The 15509-nt window shown below is 38.1% G+C and overlaps 1 protein-coding gene across 2 annotated transcripts in view; it reads right to left on the minus strand.

Moving 5' to 3' along the window:
- The window catches only part of LOC145269054 (voltage-gated potassium channel subunit beta-2-like), a 1304007-nt gene that overhangs the window by 196569 nt on the left and 1091929 nt on the right, over nt 1-15509 (minus strand). For both annotated transcript variants that reach the window (XM_080124659.1, XM_080124661.1), the window contains one exon: nt 10432-10518. In XM_080124659.1, the coding sequence (XP_079980785.1) occupies nt 10432-10518 (87 nt within the window). The remainder of the gene's footprint in view (nt 1-10431; nt 10519-15509) is intronic.

Raw genomic sequence — 15509 nt, forward strand, 5'->3', positions numbered from 1 at the left:
AAAGGCTGGTAAATAATTTGAATAACAAAGCTAGCCTCATTTAGATAGTAGCCTCATTTAAGTAGTAGTCTCATTTAGATAGTAGTCTCATTTAAGTAGTAGTCTCATTTAAGTAGTAGTCTCATTTAGATAGTAGTCTCATTTAAGTAGTAGTCTCGTTTAGATAGTAGCCTCGTTTAGATAGTAGTCTCATTTAGGTAGTAGTCTCATTTAGATAGTAGTCTCATTTAGGTAGTAGTCTCATTTAGATAGTAGCCTCATTTATAGTAGCCTCATTTATAGTAGCCTCATTTAGATAGCAGCCTCATTTAGATAGTAGTCTCATTTAGGTAGTAGTCTCATTTAGATAGTAGTCTCATTTAGATAGTAGTTTCTTTTAGATAGTAGCCTCATTTAGATAATAGTCACATTTAGATAGCAGTCTCATTTAAGTAGTAGTCTCATTTAGATAGTAGTCTCATTTAAGTAGTAGCCTCGTGTAAATAGTAGTCTAGCTTCTGTAGGGCCTACACTATAGTATAATCTCCCTTTTCAATCACAGGCCATCTCTGCTGAGTAGGGGAAAGTCGGTGGGAGAAAAAATAGATTGTTACAGGAAAGAGCTGTGTAAGGTAATCCCTAATACAATTTGCTGGCACCAGTGTACAGGACCATAGGTTTACTTAAGTCTGGATAGGCTAATAAAGGTACCGCCGTCAACTGATTTTTTAAAGCATCAAATGAGCATTGGCAGTCCTTGTTCCACTTGAACCAGGCATATTTCTTTGTCAGGACTATGAGTGGAGTAGCCAACCTAGAAAATGCTGGTATGAACTGCTTATAGTACCCAATCGCACCTATGAATCCCCTGATCTCCTTGACCATACAGGGCGCAGACATCGCCCGAATCACTTTGATTTTGTCAGTATCAGGCTTCACACCACTTTCATTAATGACAAACTTCAGATATCTTGTCTTCTTCTGCATAACCTGACATTTTGGTAGTTTAATCCACAACCCATGTCTTCTTAGCTGATCAAAGACTGCAAGTGCTGAATGTGCTCCTCAACACTGCGGAAGAAAACAAGTATATTATCCAATTATACCATAGAGAACTGCTCCATTCCCTCCAGCACTATTGACATGAGCTACTGGAAAACTCCTGGTGTATTAACTAGCCTGAAAGGCATGACTCTAAGCATGACATGCAAATGCAGCTTTCTCCCTATCTGTCTTGTCCAAGGCGATCTGCCACTTATCCAGACCTTAAGTCCAGGGTGGAAAAGTATGTTGATTTCACCAGCAAGACAAGAATATCGTCAATCAAGGGATAAGCAAGCGGTTTTGTAATATTATTCAGAGCCATTAAGTCCACACAAACCGATGCCCTCCATCCTTCTTGTCCACCAATACCACAGGAAAACTCCATGGCTAGATGGATTGTTCAATTATGCCTGCATCTAGCATGTTCCGAATTGGCCTTGGTCGAGGGCCTTCGTTTTATGGGTGGATCTTGCCTGTATCTATTTTAATTTCTGCTGTGTTTGTTCGACCCAACTCTGTGTCCAAATTAGCTACTATATCACTGTTTATTGTTACTAATCATAATACATTTTCTTAATGCTGCGTGGGACTACTATGTCTAATTTTTTTTTTTACCGATTGTGAACTTTCACAATCAGCCATCTCCCTAGACTCTACATTCTTTTCAGGAACTACCAGCAAGACCCTACCCACCTTTTCTCCCTTGTGAACCTTTATGGTTGCATTCGCAGTATTGGCCACCATGATGGATATGCTGCCGAGTTATTGCTCTCAGCTACAGCTTCCAACAAGACCAATTCTCTCTCACAAAAGAGGGGTTTATCAGTGGGGAGAATTTGGTATGTTCCCGGGTCTGGTTCCTCTGCCGGGGTTAAATTACCGCTGCACTTTATGGCCATATGGAGAGGGAATACAAGATCAGTGGCCAGCACCACAATCTCTTCATCTACCTCACCCCCAGGGATATCGTCTTACTTCCAACCTTTAATAGGGCTAAGTTGAAACTGATTTGGGCTTTATCATACTTCAGTCAGTCTCTGCCTAAAATCATTTACATAGGGTGGGAGTCACAAAGTCTTTGAGTAGTGTCTTCCTCACTCATTCACACAATTAGGTTTACCATACCTGAAACCTCTATTTTTCTTTCATCTACCTGTACTATTCCTAGATCCAGAGTCTCTAGTTCATTTCTCCAGAACCCGAGTTTATAAAAGTCTCCCAATCTAATCATTGATATGGAGGCACCCGTGTCAAACAATATCTGTACCTCACCTCTTTCACCTACATGCATCCTGCAGGTGAAATCTTATTCCCGTCCGAATAAATCAAAACTCAGGGCTACCCCCTACCACTTGTTGGTTTTCCTCTCCTCCAACATTTCTCTCCTGATCTAGCATTCCTATCCTAAGCACACTTGCTTTCCAATAGCTGGTGGACAGCACATTCTGGCCTCGAAGTGAACCCTATTGGTCCCACCGGTGCTTTCCTTTCCAGCCTCTTCTAACCCACGTAGCCTTTTGTACAACCTTAAACTTTTTTGGCTGCTACGAATGCAGTAGTGAGGTAGGAGCAGCTCTCATGGTATCTTCCCTCACAGATGGATTGTTTAATGTGGCCGCATAATAATCTCTCTCTGAAAAGCTAATTTAGCCAGTTTTAAAACCCTATTGGTCAGTTCCAGTTCCATCCCGTTGCTTTATTCTTGCTAAGATTCTAGCAGCATCAGCCACACTGATGAATTCCCTGTATTGGTTAGACAATTGTTCTAACAATTCTGTCCAATTGCCCTGAGGGTACTCGTCTAAGTGTAGCCCTATATATTCTGATACCATTCTGTTAAAGTAGTCGTAGGCCAAAAGAACTAACTCTGAAGTCCTACAAGATCAAGTGAATCCTAGCCTTCTTTGTTAACGTCTTCACACATGGTTGAAATTCTGCGGCTTTTCCGTTTTGATCCACCTGACCCAATTTTCAGGATATGACAGGATGCAATGCCCATATCAAGCTCGTTTATATTTACTAACAATGAACAACAACAAAAAAATAAGTAAAAAAGAAAATTATCAACACATAGTACAATCAAAATGCGGTAGAAAATAAATGCCAAATAACACAAAACGCGACCAAGGAGGAAAAAAGAAATGTTGACAAGAGTGAATTTTTTTTTTTCTTTACTCATATGATATGACAGAATTTTTTTTTTTAGCTCATTAAGTTTTTTGGGTTTTTTTGTAAGATCTACACAATAAGCTGAAAGGCCACGATCTCTTCCCATTCACTTCTACCATCACCATGGGGTTTGCATAAAGAACGTAAGCCCATGAGTGAAATTGTAGGCTAAAACTGGCTACCGACAAAACAGCCCCTAAGTAATGATGGTCCACCCTATTAAAGGCTTTAGACGGATCTAAATTGATCAGCGCGGCCCGTGTCAACTTTTACTGTCATCAAGCATATCGAGTGCAAGTTATCCTGGATTGTTCTGCCCTTCATGACACAAGTTTGCTTGGGGCTAATGAGACTAGCCAGGACAAACTGCAGAAAAAAATCTTGCCCAAAATCTTTAACTCAGCATTAAGCATCATTAAGGGCCAATAATTATCTAACTCATTCCTACCATCTTTGCTTTTGCGTAGCAGCTTCACAATGCCCATGGTAAAATACTTGGGGATTGAGCCATTCTTTAATTATGTATAATATAAATCTCATCTGTCTGTTTAAATGCATGCATGTATGTATGTATGTATGCCTAAAACTTTTGACAGAGGCGACAGATTTTCACAAGAAGCTCGACCCTTCAGACGACAAATATTGAAAAATTGACTAAAAACATTAATTCCTTCACCTACAACTGGGCACTTTTCTACAGGGAGGGGTCACTTTCTTCATCAATATTTTTGAAAGTCATCCCCTTCTTGTTGATTGGCTAGCATCACTTCCGGTTTAGCGATAGGCACAACAGCAAAGACGTCACATCAATGATTTATCTGAGAAGATCTTACTCATGGGTAATCTAAATGCAAGGGTTGGCAAGGATCATCACACCTGGGACTCACTCGGTCGGTTTGGTGTAGGTGGGGTCAACAGTAATGGCCTGCATCTTCTCCATCTATGCACTCAGTTTGACCTTGCTATCTGTAACACTTTCTTCAGCCACAAAGAGGTCCATAGGTTTACCTGGACTCATCCTCGTTCAAAACAAGGTCACTTGATTGATTACATTATTTCCAGGAAGGCAGATTTGCGGGACGTCTGTAGTGTGCGTGTTATGTGTGGAGCTAAATGTGGCACAGATCACTTTTTGGTACGCGGGAAGTTGCAAATCTGTATAAGGAGGAAGTGTAGGTTGGGTAGTGTTGGGATTCCCAGGCGTGTTGATGTGTCCAGGCTGGATGATCCAAGTGTACGTGAAAAGCTTCGATCTGTAGTTAATTCTGCTGATTTTGATGGATCATAGGCGCATTTTAAAAAGACAATCTATGAAATCTAGCAAATCTAAACATCAGGATTGGTTTGATGATAATGATTCTGAAATTACTCAACTCTTAAGTGCTAAAAATGAGTTGCACTATAAAATGTTGTCTGCCTCTCATGGAGGTCGAGAAACAGTCACTTAAAGCAAACAAGGGTATTTTCCAAAAGCAACTCCGCCAAATGAAGAATCAGTGGTGGGCTAAACTCGCCAACCAAATCCAGATGGCTTTTGATTGTAAAGACCTCAAACGCATGTACCATTTGCTTAAAAAAGCTTTTGGTCCTCAAACACTATCTACATCTCCCCTACTCTCAAGTGATGGAATTATCCTAACAAGATTCTCTTTCGTTGGACCGAGCATTATTCTGATATCTTTGACACCCCCTCTAATGTTCATGTGGACGTCATCAATGAATTTTTATCACAACAGAAGCTTATCCATGAAATGTCTGTTTTCCCATCTGAGAATGAAATTAGAGATGCAATCAAGGAAGTGAACGTTGGGAGGGCTCCAGGGCTTGATGGTATTCCTGTGGAAGTCCTCTTACATGGGGGTGATAAACTTGTTCATGAAATTCTTCATCTTATCACTGATGTCTGGAGGGGTGTTCCCGTCCATCAGGATTGGGTTGATGCAATTCTTATATCACTGTACAAGGGAAAGGGGCCCAGGACCGACTGTGGAAATTATCGTGGGATAAGTTTGTTGGAAGCAGTTGGCAAAGTATTTTCCAGAGTTTTACTCAATAGATTGTTAAAGTATATTTTTCCATCTGTCATTCCAGAAAGCCAAAGTGGCTTTCGTCTGGGCAGAGGAACCACGGACATGATCTTCTCTGCTCGGCAGTTGCAGGAGAAATGTACTGAACACCGTATTCCGCTTTATCAGGTTTTTGTTGATTTGACCAAGGCTTTTGATATGGTGAATAGAAGTGTCCTATGGATAATTCTGAGGAAGTTGGGATGCCCACCTCAATTTCTACGATTACTATGTTATCGTATGCCTTTAGGGAATGTTCTCTTGGTGTTTATTTGCGTTTCAGAACCACAGGTATGGTCTTTGATCTTCGTCGTTTTCATGCTTCTACAAGGACCTTTCAGCACCTGGTTCGTGAATTGCTTTATGCAGATGACGCCAATCTCGTGGCCCATGGTGAGAGGGATATGCAGGGTATCATGGATCTGTTTTCGGGGGCCTGTGTGTCTTTTGGGCTTAAGAAGACTAAGGTCATATTCACACCTCCACCCGGTAGTTTGTATGTGGAACCAAATATTTTTGTCAACAACCAGAGACTTGCTGTGGTTGACACATTTGTGTATTTGGATAGTACTTTCGCCAGAGATGGAACCCTGGATGCTGAGGTCAACTATAGGATACAGCGTGCCACTAAGGCTTTTGGTGGCTTAGAGAAGCGAGTGTGGTCTGACACAGGTATAACTATTCATACAAAGGTCAGTGTCTATCAATCTTGTATTTTACCATCCCTGCTTTACGCTTCTGAGGCCTGGACAACTTATGATAGACACATAAAAGTTATGGAGAGAGTGCACCAGAAATTCCTGAGACACATTCTGGTGGAGCACTTTTATACCTGATATGGATGTTCTCATGCGAGCTGACGTACCTTGTATCGAGAAGTTGATTATACACAACCAGATGAGGTGGGCTGGACAGCTGACAAAGGATGGACGACGATAGATTGCCAAAGCGCTTGTTCTATGGTGAAATTACACAAGGAAAGCGCCCACAACATAAACTGAGGAAACCCTTTAAGAATAACATCAAAGATAATCTTAAAAGCTCTTGGTATTGATGTGTTCAGTTGGGAAAGTACTTCCAATGATCGTAAAAAGTGGCGCTCCTTAATCTATCATGGCTGTGATAGCTTTGAGAAGAAAAAATATGAGCATGTAAAAATGAAGCGTAATATTCGGAAGAAAAATCTCTCAGATATATCAGGTCTGTTGGAGGATTTCATGCAAAACCACACCTGTGATTTATGCGGTAAAATGATTTTATCCGGAGCTGGCCTAGCTAACCACAAGCATTCACATGGAGATCAATCTTTCTTTGATAGGGAAAACATTGCAGGGCACAGATGTTCTGTTTGCTCTGTGGTCTGTAAATCGAGTGGAGGCCTGAAGCGTCATATGAACGTCCACAGTAGAGCAGCACCAGTTGGCATCCCTCAATCTCAGCTTAAGTGTGACCTTTGTAACAGACTGTGTAAGAGCAGGGATGGTCTGAAGAGCCACCTTCGTTTCCACAGAAAATAGGAATTGATGCATCTTGATCACATCTCCACATGTATATATGTATGTGTGTATATAAATTAAAAAAAAAAAAAATTTCAAAAATACATGAAAATGAATGAGTAATCAACAATTAAGCAAGGGAAAGATGGTCTTAAGTGACTGTATGTATGTATGTATGTATGTATGTATGTATGTATGTCTGCCTAAAACTTTTGACAGAGGCGATGGATTTTTGCAAGATTGGTATCGTTTTGAAGCCCGACCCTTCAGACAATAAATATTGAAAAATTGACTGAAAACATTAATTCCTTCACCTACAACTGGGCACTTTTCTACAGGGAGGAGTCACTTTCTTCACTGATATTTTTGAATGTCATCCCCTTCTTTTTGATTGACTAGCGTCACTTCCGGTTTGGTGATGGGCACAACAGCAAAGACGTCACGTTTTTTTTCACATTCTTTTTCTCCTTTGCGGTACTAGTTCGAGCCTGCCTGCCTACTACCACTTTTTTTTTGCTCAACACACATCTCCATTCTAATCCATGTAGCATGGGTGACATGGTGCATCTAAAGACCTTTTAACTCGCTGAGAAACCCCTCTCGAATGAGAATTAAAGTATACTGAATAAGCACAACATGTCATAGACAGTGCACCAAAATGGTCATCTGAAATGGGTTTCTTGTAAGCAACAGATATCCACCCCGAGGTGCTGTAGGTCGAGGATCAAGTGAAATTTTCACGAATCTGCCCTTAGGCCCCAGACATTCAAAGTAGCAAACTTGAAATCCATGATAATGGGTTGGGAACCAGAAATGAACATCGCAGTCTCTAGCTTCTCGATGGCTCTCATGATTGATAGGTACCCATCTGAGTGTCAATGAGCCCATCATGAGAAATACCACTGACAGCATATTTTCATGATGTTTCCATATTTCATTAGAAAAGCTGCCGAATATGATGACGGCGCCGACCTAAGTACTCCATACACAGTGTATGCTGTGATGTTATTACTCCTTTTTGTGAAAGTTCGATACAGTCTGCTTGAGTTGCAAAGAGAGTGTTCTAAGTGTTCTAAGTGTGGTAACTTTTACATTTTACAATCCTTTGTGATCTCACTCCTGTCATAGAAATCAATTTCAAAATTAGCTCGCTGGTTCGTTGATGACATTTTTTGATTTTCGGTCTACAACAAACATTTGAATAGTTGTTGAGATCTCCTGCAGTTTAGGAAGATCTACCAAAAGACCTTTGTTTGTAACCAAATGAATATAATTTTTAGCTCTTTCAAAAAATTCCTGTATGTCGATAATAATGTTTGGTGGTTTATTTCAGGTTGGGTGAGAAGTGGACGTTTCACCCGACTTCGTCATTGTAGGTTCTTTCAGCTTGTGACTAATTGTCACCATTGGCAGAACCAAAAATAAAAAGTCCAGCAAAGCTGTTATCAAAAAGATAACAGGGGGAAAAAGCATGTATAGGGAAAAAAGAAATAATAATTTGGAGACAATAAAAAGAAATAATAATTTGGTGACAATAAAAAGAAATAATAATTTGGTGACAATAAAAAGAAATAATAATTTGGTGACAATAAAAAGAAATAATAATTTGGTGACAATAAAAAGAAATAATAATTTGGTGACAATAAAAAGAAATAATAATTTGGAGACAATAAAAAGAAATAATAATTTGGTGACAATAAAAAGAAATAATAATTTGGTGACAATAAAAAGAAATAATAATTTGGTGACAATAAAAAGAAATAATAATTTGGTGACAATAAAAAGAAATAATAATTTGGTGACAATAAAAAGAAATAATAATTTGGAGACAATAAAAAGAAATAATAATTTGGTGACAATAAAAAGAAATAATAATTTGGAGACAATAAAAAGAAATAATAATTTGGTGACAATAAAAAGAAATAATAATTTGGTGACAATAAAAAGAAATAATAATTTGGTGACAATAAAAAGAAATAATAATTTGGTGACAATAAAAAGAAATAATAATTTGGTGACAATAAAAAGGAATAATAATTTGGTGACAATAAAAAGAAATAATAATTTGGTGACAATAAAAAGAAATAATAATTTGGTGACAACAAAAGAAATCCATATGGGAATAATAATAACAGTAACACAAACAACCACAGTAACAGCAAATAACGGTAAGAATAACAAGAAGAAGAAAGAGCGCAAAATAAATAATTAACCGCAAGAATATATCTAATGGGGTATGCTCCCTTAAAGTTGGGAATGCTGCTGACTGACGAATCAATTTAGTTCATGTTCAACTAATCAGAAACCAGAATTGCTCCATAAAAATTAAATCTTTTAGCATAATTATTTCGTGTCAACACGAGAATGGTCTTTTGCACTTTGGCTGCAAAATTATAAAGTCTAGAACCTGTACAGAACAGCTACCCACGAGAATTCTTCATCTCCTGGCTTTGTACTCTTCTGAAATTAAACATAGCTTCCAATTGAAGAATATGTATATACACACATCTATTGAATCTAAAAGGTGAAACGGCATAGTTTGTTTCACTATTATATGCATTAATTTGCTTCAGTTTGTGTCTATCCGTTACATCTCTGCATTGCATTGTCTCCTATAAAAAATTTCTTCAAGCAAGCTATATTAACCCTTCCTAAATAACTACTAAGAAAGGAATTCAAACGTGTATGCAACTAAACACTGGGGGTTTAAGCTATAACATTAATTAAAAAAGTTTTGTAAGTGTTACCTTGTTAATTCAGTACACAAATAACCGTAGGAAGAGTATTATGAATAAAAATAACAATTACTGACAAATTTTTATTTGTCCTAGTGTTCTTCTTTTCCTTCATCATCAGCATCATCATCTATTTAACATTCGCTTTACATGTTTGCACGTGTTGAATGGCTTTTAGAATTGACTTCCAAACTAACCTATCTCTGTCTCTATTTATCTCTTAAGTGTATCCATCACTTCCTCTCATGTTTTCCTTAACCTTCCTTTGTGAACTGACCTTATCATAACTTTTTCTAAATTTACTAACCCAAGAACTTTCATTCATTCTTTCATTGTGGTCACACTATTGAAGTCTCTGTTCTGCACACATCTCTCTATTTACAGAAATTCACAGAATTTACTAGAGAGAGCAAAAATCGCTTAGGTGTGTTGCTGAAAAAAAAAATCAACTCTGTGATATTTTGAGTGAAATAAATCATATTTGCAAAGAAAATACATTGAAATAAAAATTACTCTTCCCTGAGTATCAGAATGAAAGTTGTATATAAAGTAGAAATATATTAGATAATTATTTACAAATTAAGTCCCATATTGCCACCATTGATCCTATGTGTTTATATATTTTAAACAAAATGCATAAGATAGAATATTTAAACAAAAAAAAAAAAAAAAATTGAAAAAGTATCCCTGAAACATTTACTCTGACATTCTGACATTAAGCAAACAATATTTTTCTGATTGATGAACAAATTATGTGTGTTTGCTATAAAAGCAGATCAAAGGAAATAATAAAAAAATGATATTCCTCTATTTGGTCATCTTTCTATTAGTTGTAATATAGTAAGATGCGAATATATCTAAACTTTTTCATTGAATTCATAAAACAATGATAAACAAGAATTTGTTGAACACGAGATAAATAACAATTTACTTATGACTCACCTTCCATTGGTGTTTGGGAATTTGGTTTGTTGGCGAATACTATATCTACATATTCTAGTTGTAAACGTTCCAAAGATCCTCGTAATCCTAAAATAAAATGAATAAAATATTTGTTATTAAGGATGATGATGCCTCTTTGGACATCATCAGCATTGACACTTACATTTGAAAAGTGAGAATATTTAGTTTACATAAGGCAAACATTAAGTGCTGATTTGTCATTTCAAATTTGTTAGAAATATTTACAATAAAGCTTATGATACCAACCAGATTTTATGGTTGTGAATTTTTGAGATGAGGATTGATTGGATTCTTCAGATTACTTTTCCCATCTTGAGTGTTATTCTCATGATGTTTCATCCGATGTAAGGTTCTTCAGGTATATCTTCTCGAAATCTGGAATCTTTTTGTCAAACTTGGAAATCTGAACAAAATTTCAAACTGAATTCTTTATTTAATCCGAGGGGCAGCTATGACTAGATAGAAGTTCTAAGTAATTCACAATCGTTGTTTACACCGAGGATTAGACCATCAGCGTCCAGAAAAGTGTAACGTTTACAACTGAATTTTTCCAAGTACACTATCCATTGTTCCATGGATCTTCTACAAGGACCCTTACTGCAGTGAATAAAGTAGAAGCTCGGAGGTTACATTGGCTGAAAAGTTGTAAAAATTAAACTCAAGATGAGAACAGTAGTCAAAGAATCCAAATAATATTAAAAATCAGATTTTCATCAGATAGAAATTCAAATATTTTCTTGTAAGTTTTTCTTACAAACATCTCTAAAAGAAGCCGAGCCCATTGCCCATTCTTATGCTTGATTATGAAATTTTACATGTGTCAATATATATGAAAAAGATGGTCTATTGGTCTTTCGCATTTCACTTCAAAACAACATTTTCATTGTTGAAGGCACACACTGAATGGACGCATCTTACAAATATCCGTTTTTGTTATCTGGATTTACAACATTATTTAAATTAACATAAAAAAAGATGTAAATGTTTTTCATTATATTCAAACAATTTATCTCAACTACATGTGTTAACTGTAAAAACAACAAATTAGCAAAATTATTCAGTAGATTTCGTTTTGAAATTTGTTTTGTCAATAGATTTCTATTTTAAAGAGAGTAAAAATGCTGATGACGTGAAGTAGAAGGATGAAATGGGCCATATCTCTATTTTCTCCCAACTTAGTTTTTCATAGAGTTTGATGCTTTCATTATGAATTCCTTCAGGCATTGTCTTTATGATATAGCCATTGAACGTGTGTCATTCTTCCTGATCTGACGAAGGAGAAAGTATGAATGCCAGCATATGCACTTTTTCATTATCTAATTAAACTTTTTACTGATTTCTAGTTAATTCACTTAAGAACGCTAGTGTATTATATTCTTGAAGTGAAAATTCCATATAAGTATAATTGCACAAAATAATGATGAGGTTGGGGTTAAGTTAATTCAAAATATTTTTCTAATTAACAAAAATTCCCATTGACTCTTTTTCAGTTAAAACTAAAACATTAGAAATATAGTTTTTCATTGGCATGGACTTGTTCAGCTATCTTTTATTATTAGTTAAAATATCAACTTTTAATAAGAAATATAGATAATAAAATAGATATAATTCTTTTATATTATTCACATACTTCTGAATTTCACCATATTAATTTTATGCTAAATACACATAGTAATACTAACACTCACATAGTGTTTGATATTGTAATTACGAAATAAACTAATAAAATATATTATGTAAATTTTCATTTTAAAAGTAAGGTTGAGTCAAAGAACTTCAATATAATAAGGATTTATCATATGAACTCAATAACTTGAGTTTTATTTCTTCCGCCTGTCACACCAATAATTTCCTGGGTAAGGTTAACACTTTTGTCCAAACTTCCAACTTCTGTACACGTAATGCACCTTCTGTCAACTCCCAACGTACTTCTGCTAATTCAACTTATTTCTTTGAAATCCAACTTCAAAATGAACGACCCTCTAAAAAATCAACCCACTTTTATCTCCAACCAGGAGCATCTCATTTGCATATCGGGTGGTCACATTCCAGGCATATAAAGAGATAAGGCAGCCATTTTTGTTTCTTTCTTCTTCATTCATTTCATTCCATGACTGACCCATTGAATTATGCACACGTGCTAATTAGGTAAGTCGCACGTTACCCTACACTCCCCCCTGATCTCATAATCACACACAGGACAGGGGGGTAGTCGTCTTTGTCGGGTACTTCTTCGAAGAATCGGGGGAAGCACTTCCTCATTGCCATCTTTCTCATTACCACCGTTATTGCCCCAGTCTGTTCCATTATCCCCTCTTGTGGTTCCCTATGCGGTGTTTCACAATCAGGGCAAGGGGGCAGTATCCGTCTTTGTCGGGTACTCCTTCGAATAATCGGAGGCATCACTTCCTCGGTTCCATCTTCCTCAATATGTTTCATCATTCCTTCTCGTGGTGCTATAGGCGGTGTTTCACAATCACGGCGGGTGGGCAGTATTCGTCTTTCTCGGGTACTTTGATGAGGAACTGGTGGTATTACTTCCTCATGTCCATCTTCCTCATCACTATTGTTACTAGTATGTTCCATGATTCCCTCATCTGGTTCTGTAGGTAGTGTTTCTATGCTCACCTGTAGGGGCAGTAGGCGATCAGGATCATCCCTGAACTGTATGTGATCTTCCTCATTATCCTCAGAATCAGAAGAGGTATAACAGGGGTGGATATCTTTTACATGACGTGGTACACCATTAATCAACATGGTCTGAGGACTTATGATTTTGTCTATTTTTTCTCTGCAAAATTTTACAGTGCACCCAGCATTTGGGGGTTTTACCCAAACACAGTCTCCCACTTGATATGGTGTATTGACAACGCTAACCACTGATGGTGTGACATCAATTCCTTTTATACGCTGTTCATAGCGGTAAATCCCATTAACTGGTGCAATTTCTGGTGTTGCATCGTCCTTTGGTGTCACATTATACCAGTACACAGCTTCTGGAATAGAACACTGTTTCCTGGCCGCAATTCTTTTAATGGTATGGTGACACCGCTCCACTATACAGTTACCTTCTGGAAAATATGCACATCGGTAATGCATTCTAATCCACCATTCCTGCGTAAATTTCTTAAATTCTTGACATCGAAATGTAGTGGCGTTATCAGTCAGAATTTCCAGCAGGGCACCACGGTCAAAAAAGACAGCTCTCAACTGTCGTATAATGCTAGATGCATCCTGTCGTGTCAACAGGCACCATATCGTGAAACGTGTCGGACCACAATCTGTCAAGGTAAAAAAATGCCTGCCCTCATAATGCGTTACATCCATTCCTACTCGATACCAGTTGTCCTCCACTTCAAGCTTCCCTTTTTGCCATTGGGATGGTGCCGGATCAATTCGCTGACACTCTTCACACTAGCGTATAGCTGCCTTGATTGATGCTCTTGTAGTTGAGGGACACACTTTTTGGACAAAATATGTTGTCCTCCGAATTCTGGGATGTCCACTCTGCTGATGCATTGTACGGATCTGGTCAGGTGTTAATTGATCTGTTACGGCCGTGCATGTCTGTTGTGGAGGATCAGATCCCTGCCTCATTACATCAATCCACCTCTTTGGTACTTTAGTCCAGCTATCAGCCAAATTCTGCATCGACGAAACTAAGGTAATGTCCACCTGCAAGCTGTATTCGTCAACTATACGCTTTATTATTGCCAGTCTTCTTTGTTTCCAGATACTTGCCACTCACCCTGGGCAGGGTCGTTTCTATGTACTCTGGACAACATTTCAGCCATTATTTGCTGGAGAGAATCATCATCCATCAGGTCGTCCCATCCTTTGGTTGCTGCAGATACTCGTCTTTTTAACACCCCTGTTGCCGATCGGAGCCATCCACAAACAGGTAGATGCCCTACTAATTTACCGCAAATAGAAAACACAATGCGTCTTGTCAATACACTGGGTAACTCTGGAATTGCACTCCCTCGCTACCATTGCAAAGTGTTGCCCTTCTCATAGACCTCTAGGCCTAACACGGGCACCCCATCCTTTAGGCACTTAGGATCTTTGCTTATTAACCCAAACGATTCCAGTTTTGCTCGAACCACATCTGCAGACATTATATCCTCATTAACGTAGATGTCGTCAATGTAAGCTGAAGCAGCTTTTGCTGTGCTCTCATCCTGCATCAAAACAGTTTTAATAATAGTTGTCATTATTAAGGGTGCTACGTTTAGGCCAAAACCTAAACGTGTCAAACAATATCGTTTTCCCTTGATTATCACTGTCTGAAATGGCTATAATGACTCATGGACACGTATCTGCAGGTAGGCTCTCTTTAAATCCAGCAGTGCTACATTACTCCCTTTCTGACGCCACTCTCTTAGCTTAGCAGCGCACACATCTGCATTTCCAGTGAAAGCATCAACATGTTGATTCAATTCTCAGTAATCCATTACGGGCCGAATTTTGTCTTTAGTAGGTTGTTCAACAGCCATGAGCAGAATTAATCCATTGGGTGGTCCCAGACGTTCCTGTGGGTATGGTATTAACCATCCGTTATCAATCCACATCTGAAGTTCTTTTTCATATGCGGCCCTATTCTTTGTGGAAACTGCATACTCTGGAATAGTGTTGCACAGCCGATCTGGTGTCTGGCTCATAGTCCATTTCCACTTTGCAGTCCATGCCTTTTCCTTGTCGTCAAACGTAGCACAGAAGCCCTTTTCTTCAATAGACATGGCTGCACAGACTTCTTTTCCTTCTCCAAGCATTACACCTCCAGTCGCTGTGATTATGACGCCTCCTAGTGCTTGTATTGCATCAATACCAATCAACATGTCATAGCCAAGGGGTTTTTCTTGCATCACCAGAACATCAACTTAAGCTGTGTCACCCTTCTCAGTACTCGTAATCATCCCTTCACCACAACATGCTCGGGATAAACCACTGATCGTCATAATACTGACTGGTTACTCCCGCCACATCTGACAGTAATGTGCACTAACTATAGACCGGGAACACCATGTGTCTATGAGTGCTGAACACTGCACATCGTC

Source organism: Euprymna scolopes, chromosome 4 (assembly GCF_053919585.1).
Source record: "Euprymna scolopes isolate OS-2025 chromosome 4, ASM5391958v1, whole genome shotgun sequence".
In the NCBI taxonomy this organism is placed as follows: domain Eukaryota; kingdom Metazoa; phylum Mollusca; class Cephalopoda; order Sepiida; family Sepiolidae; genus Euprymna; species Euprymna scolopes.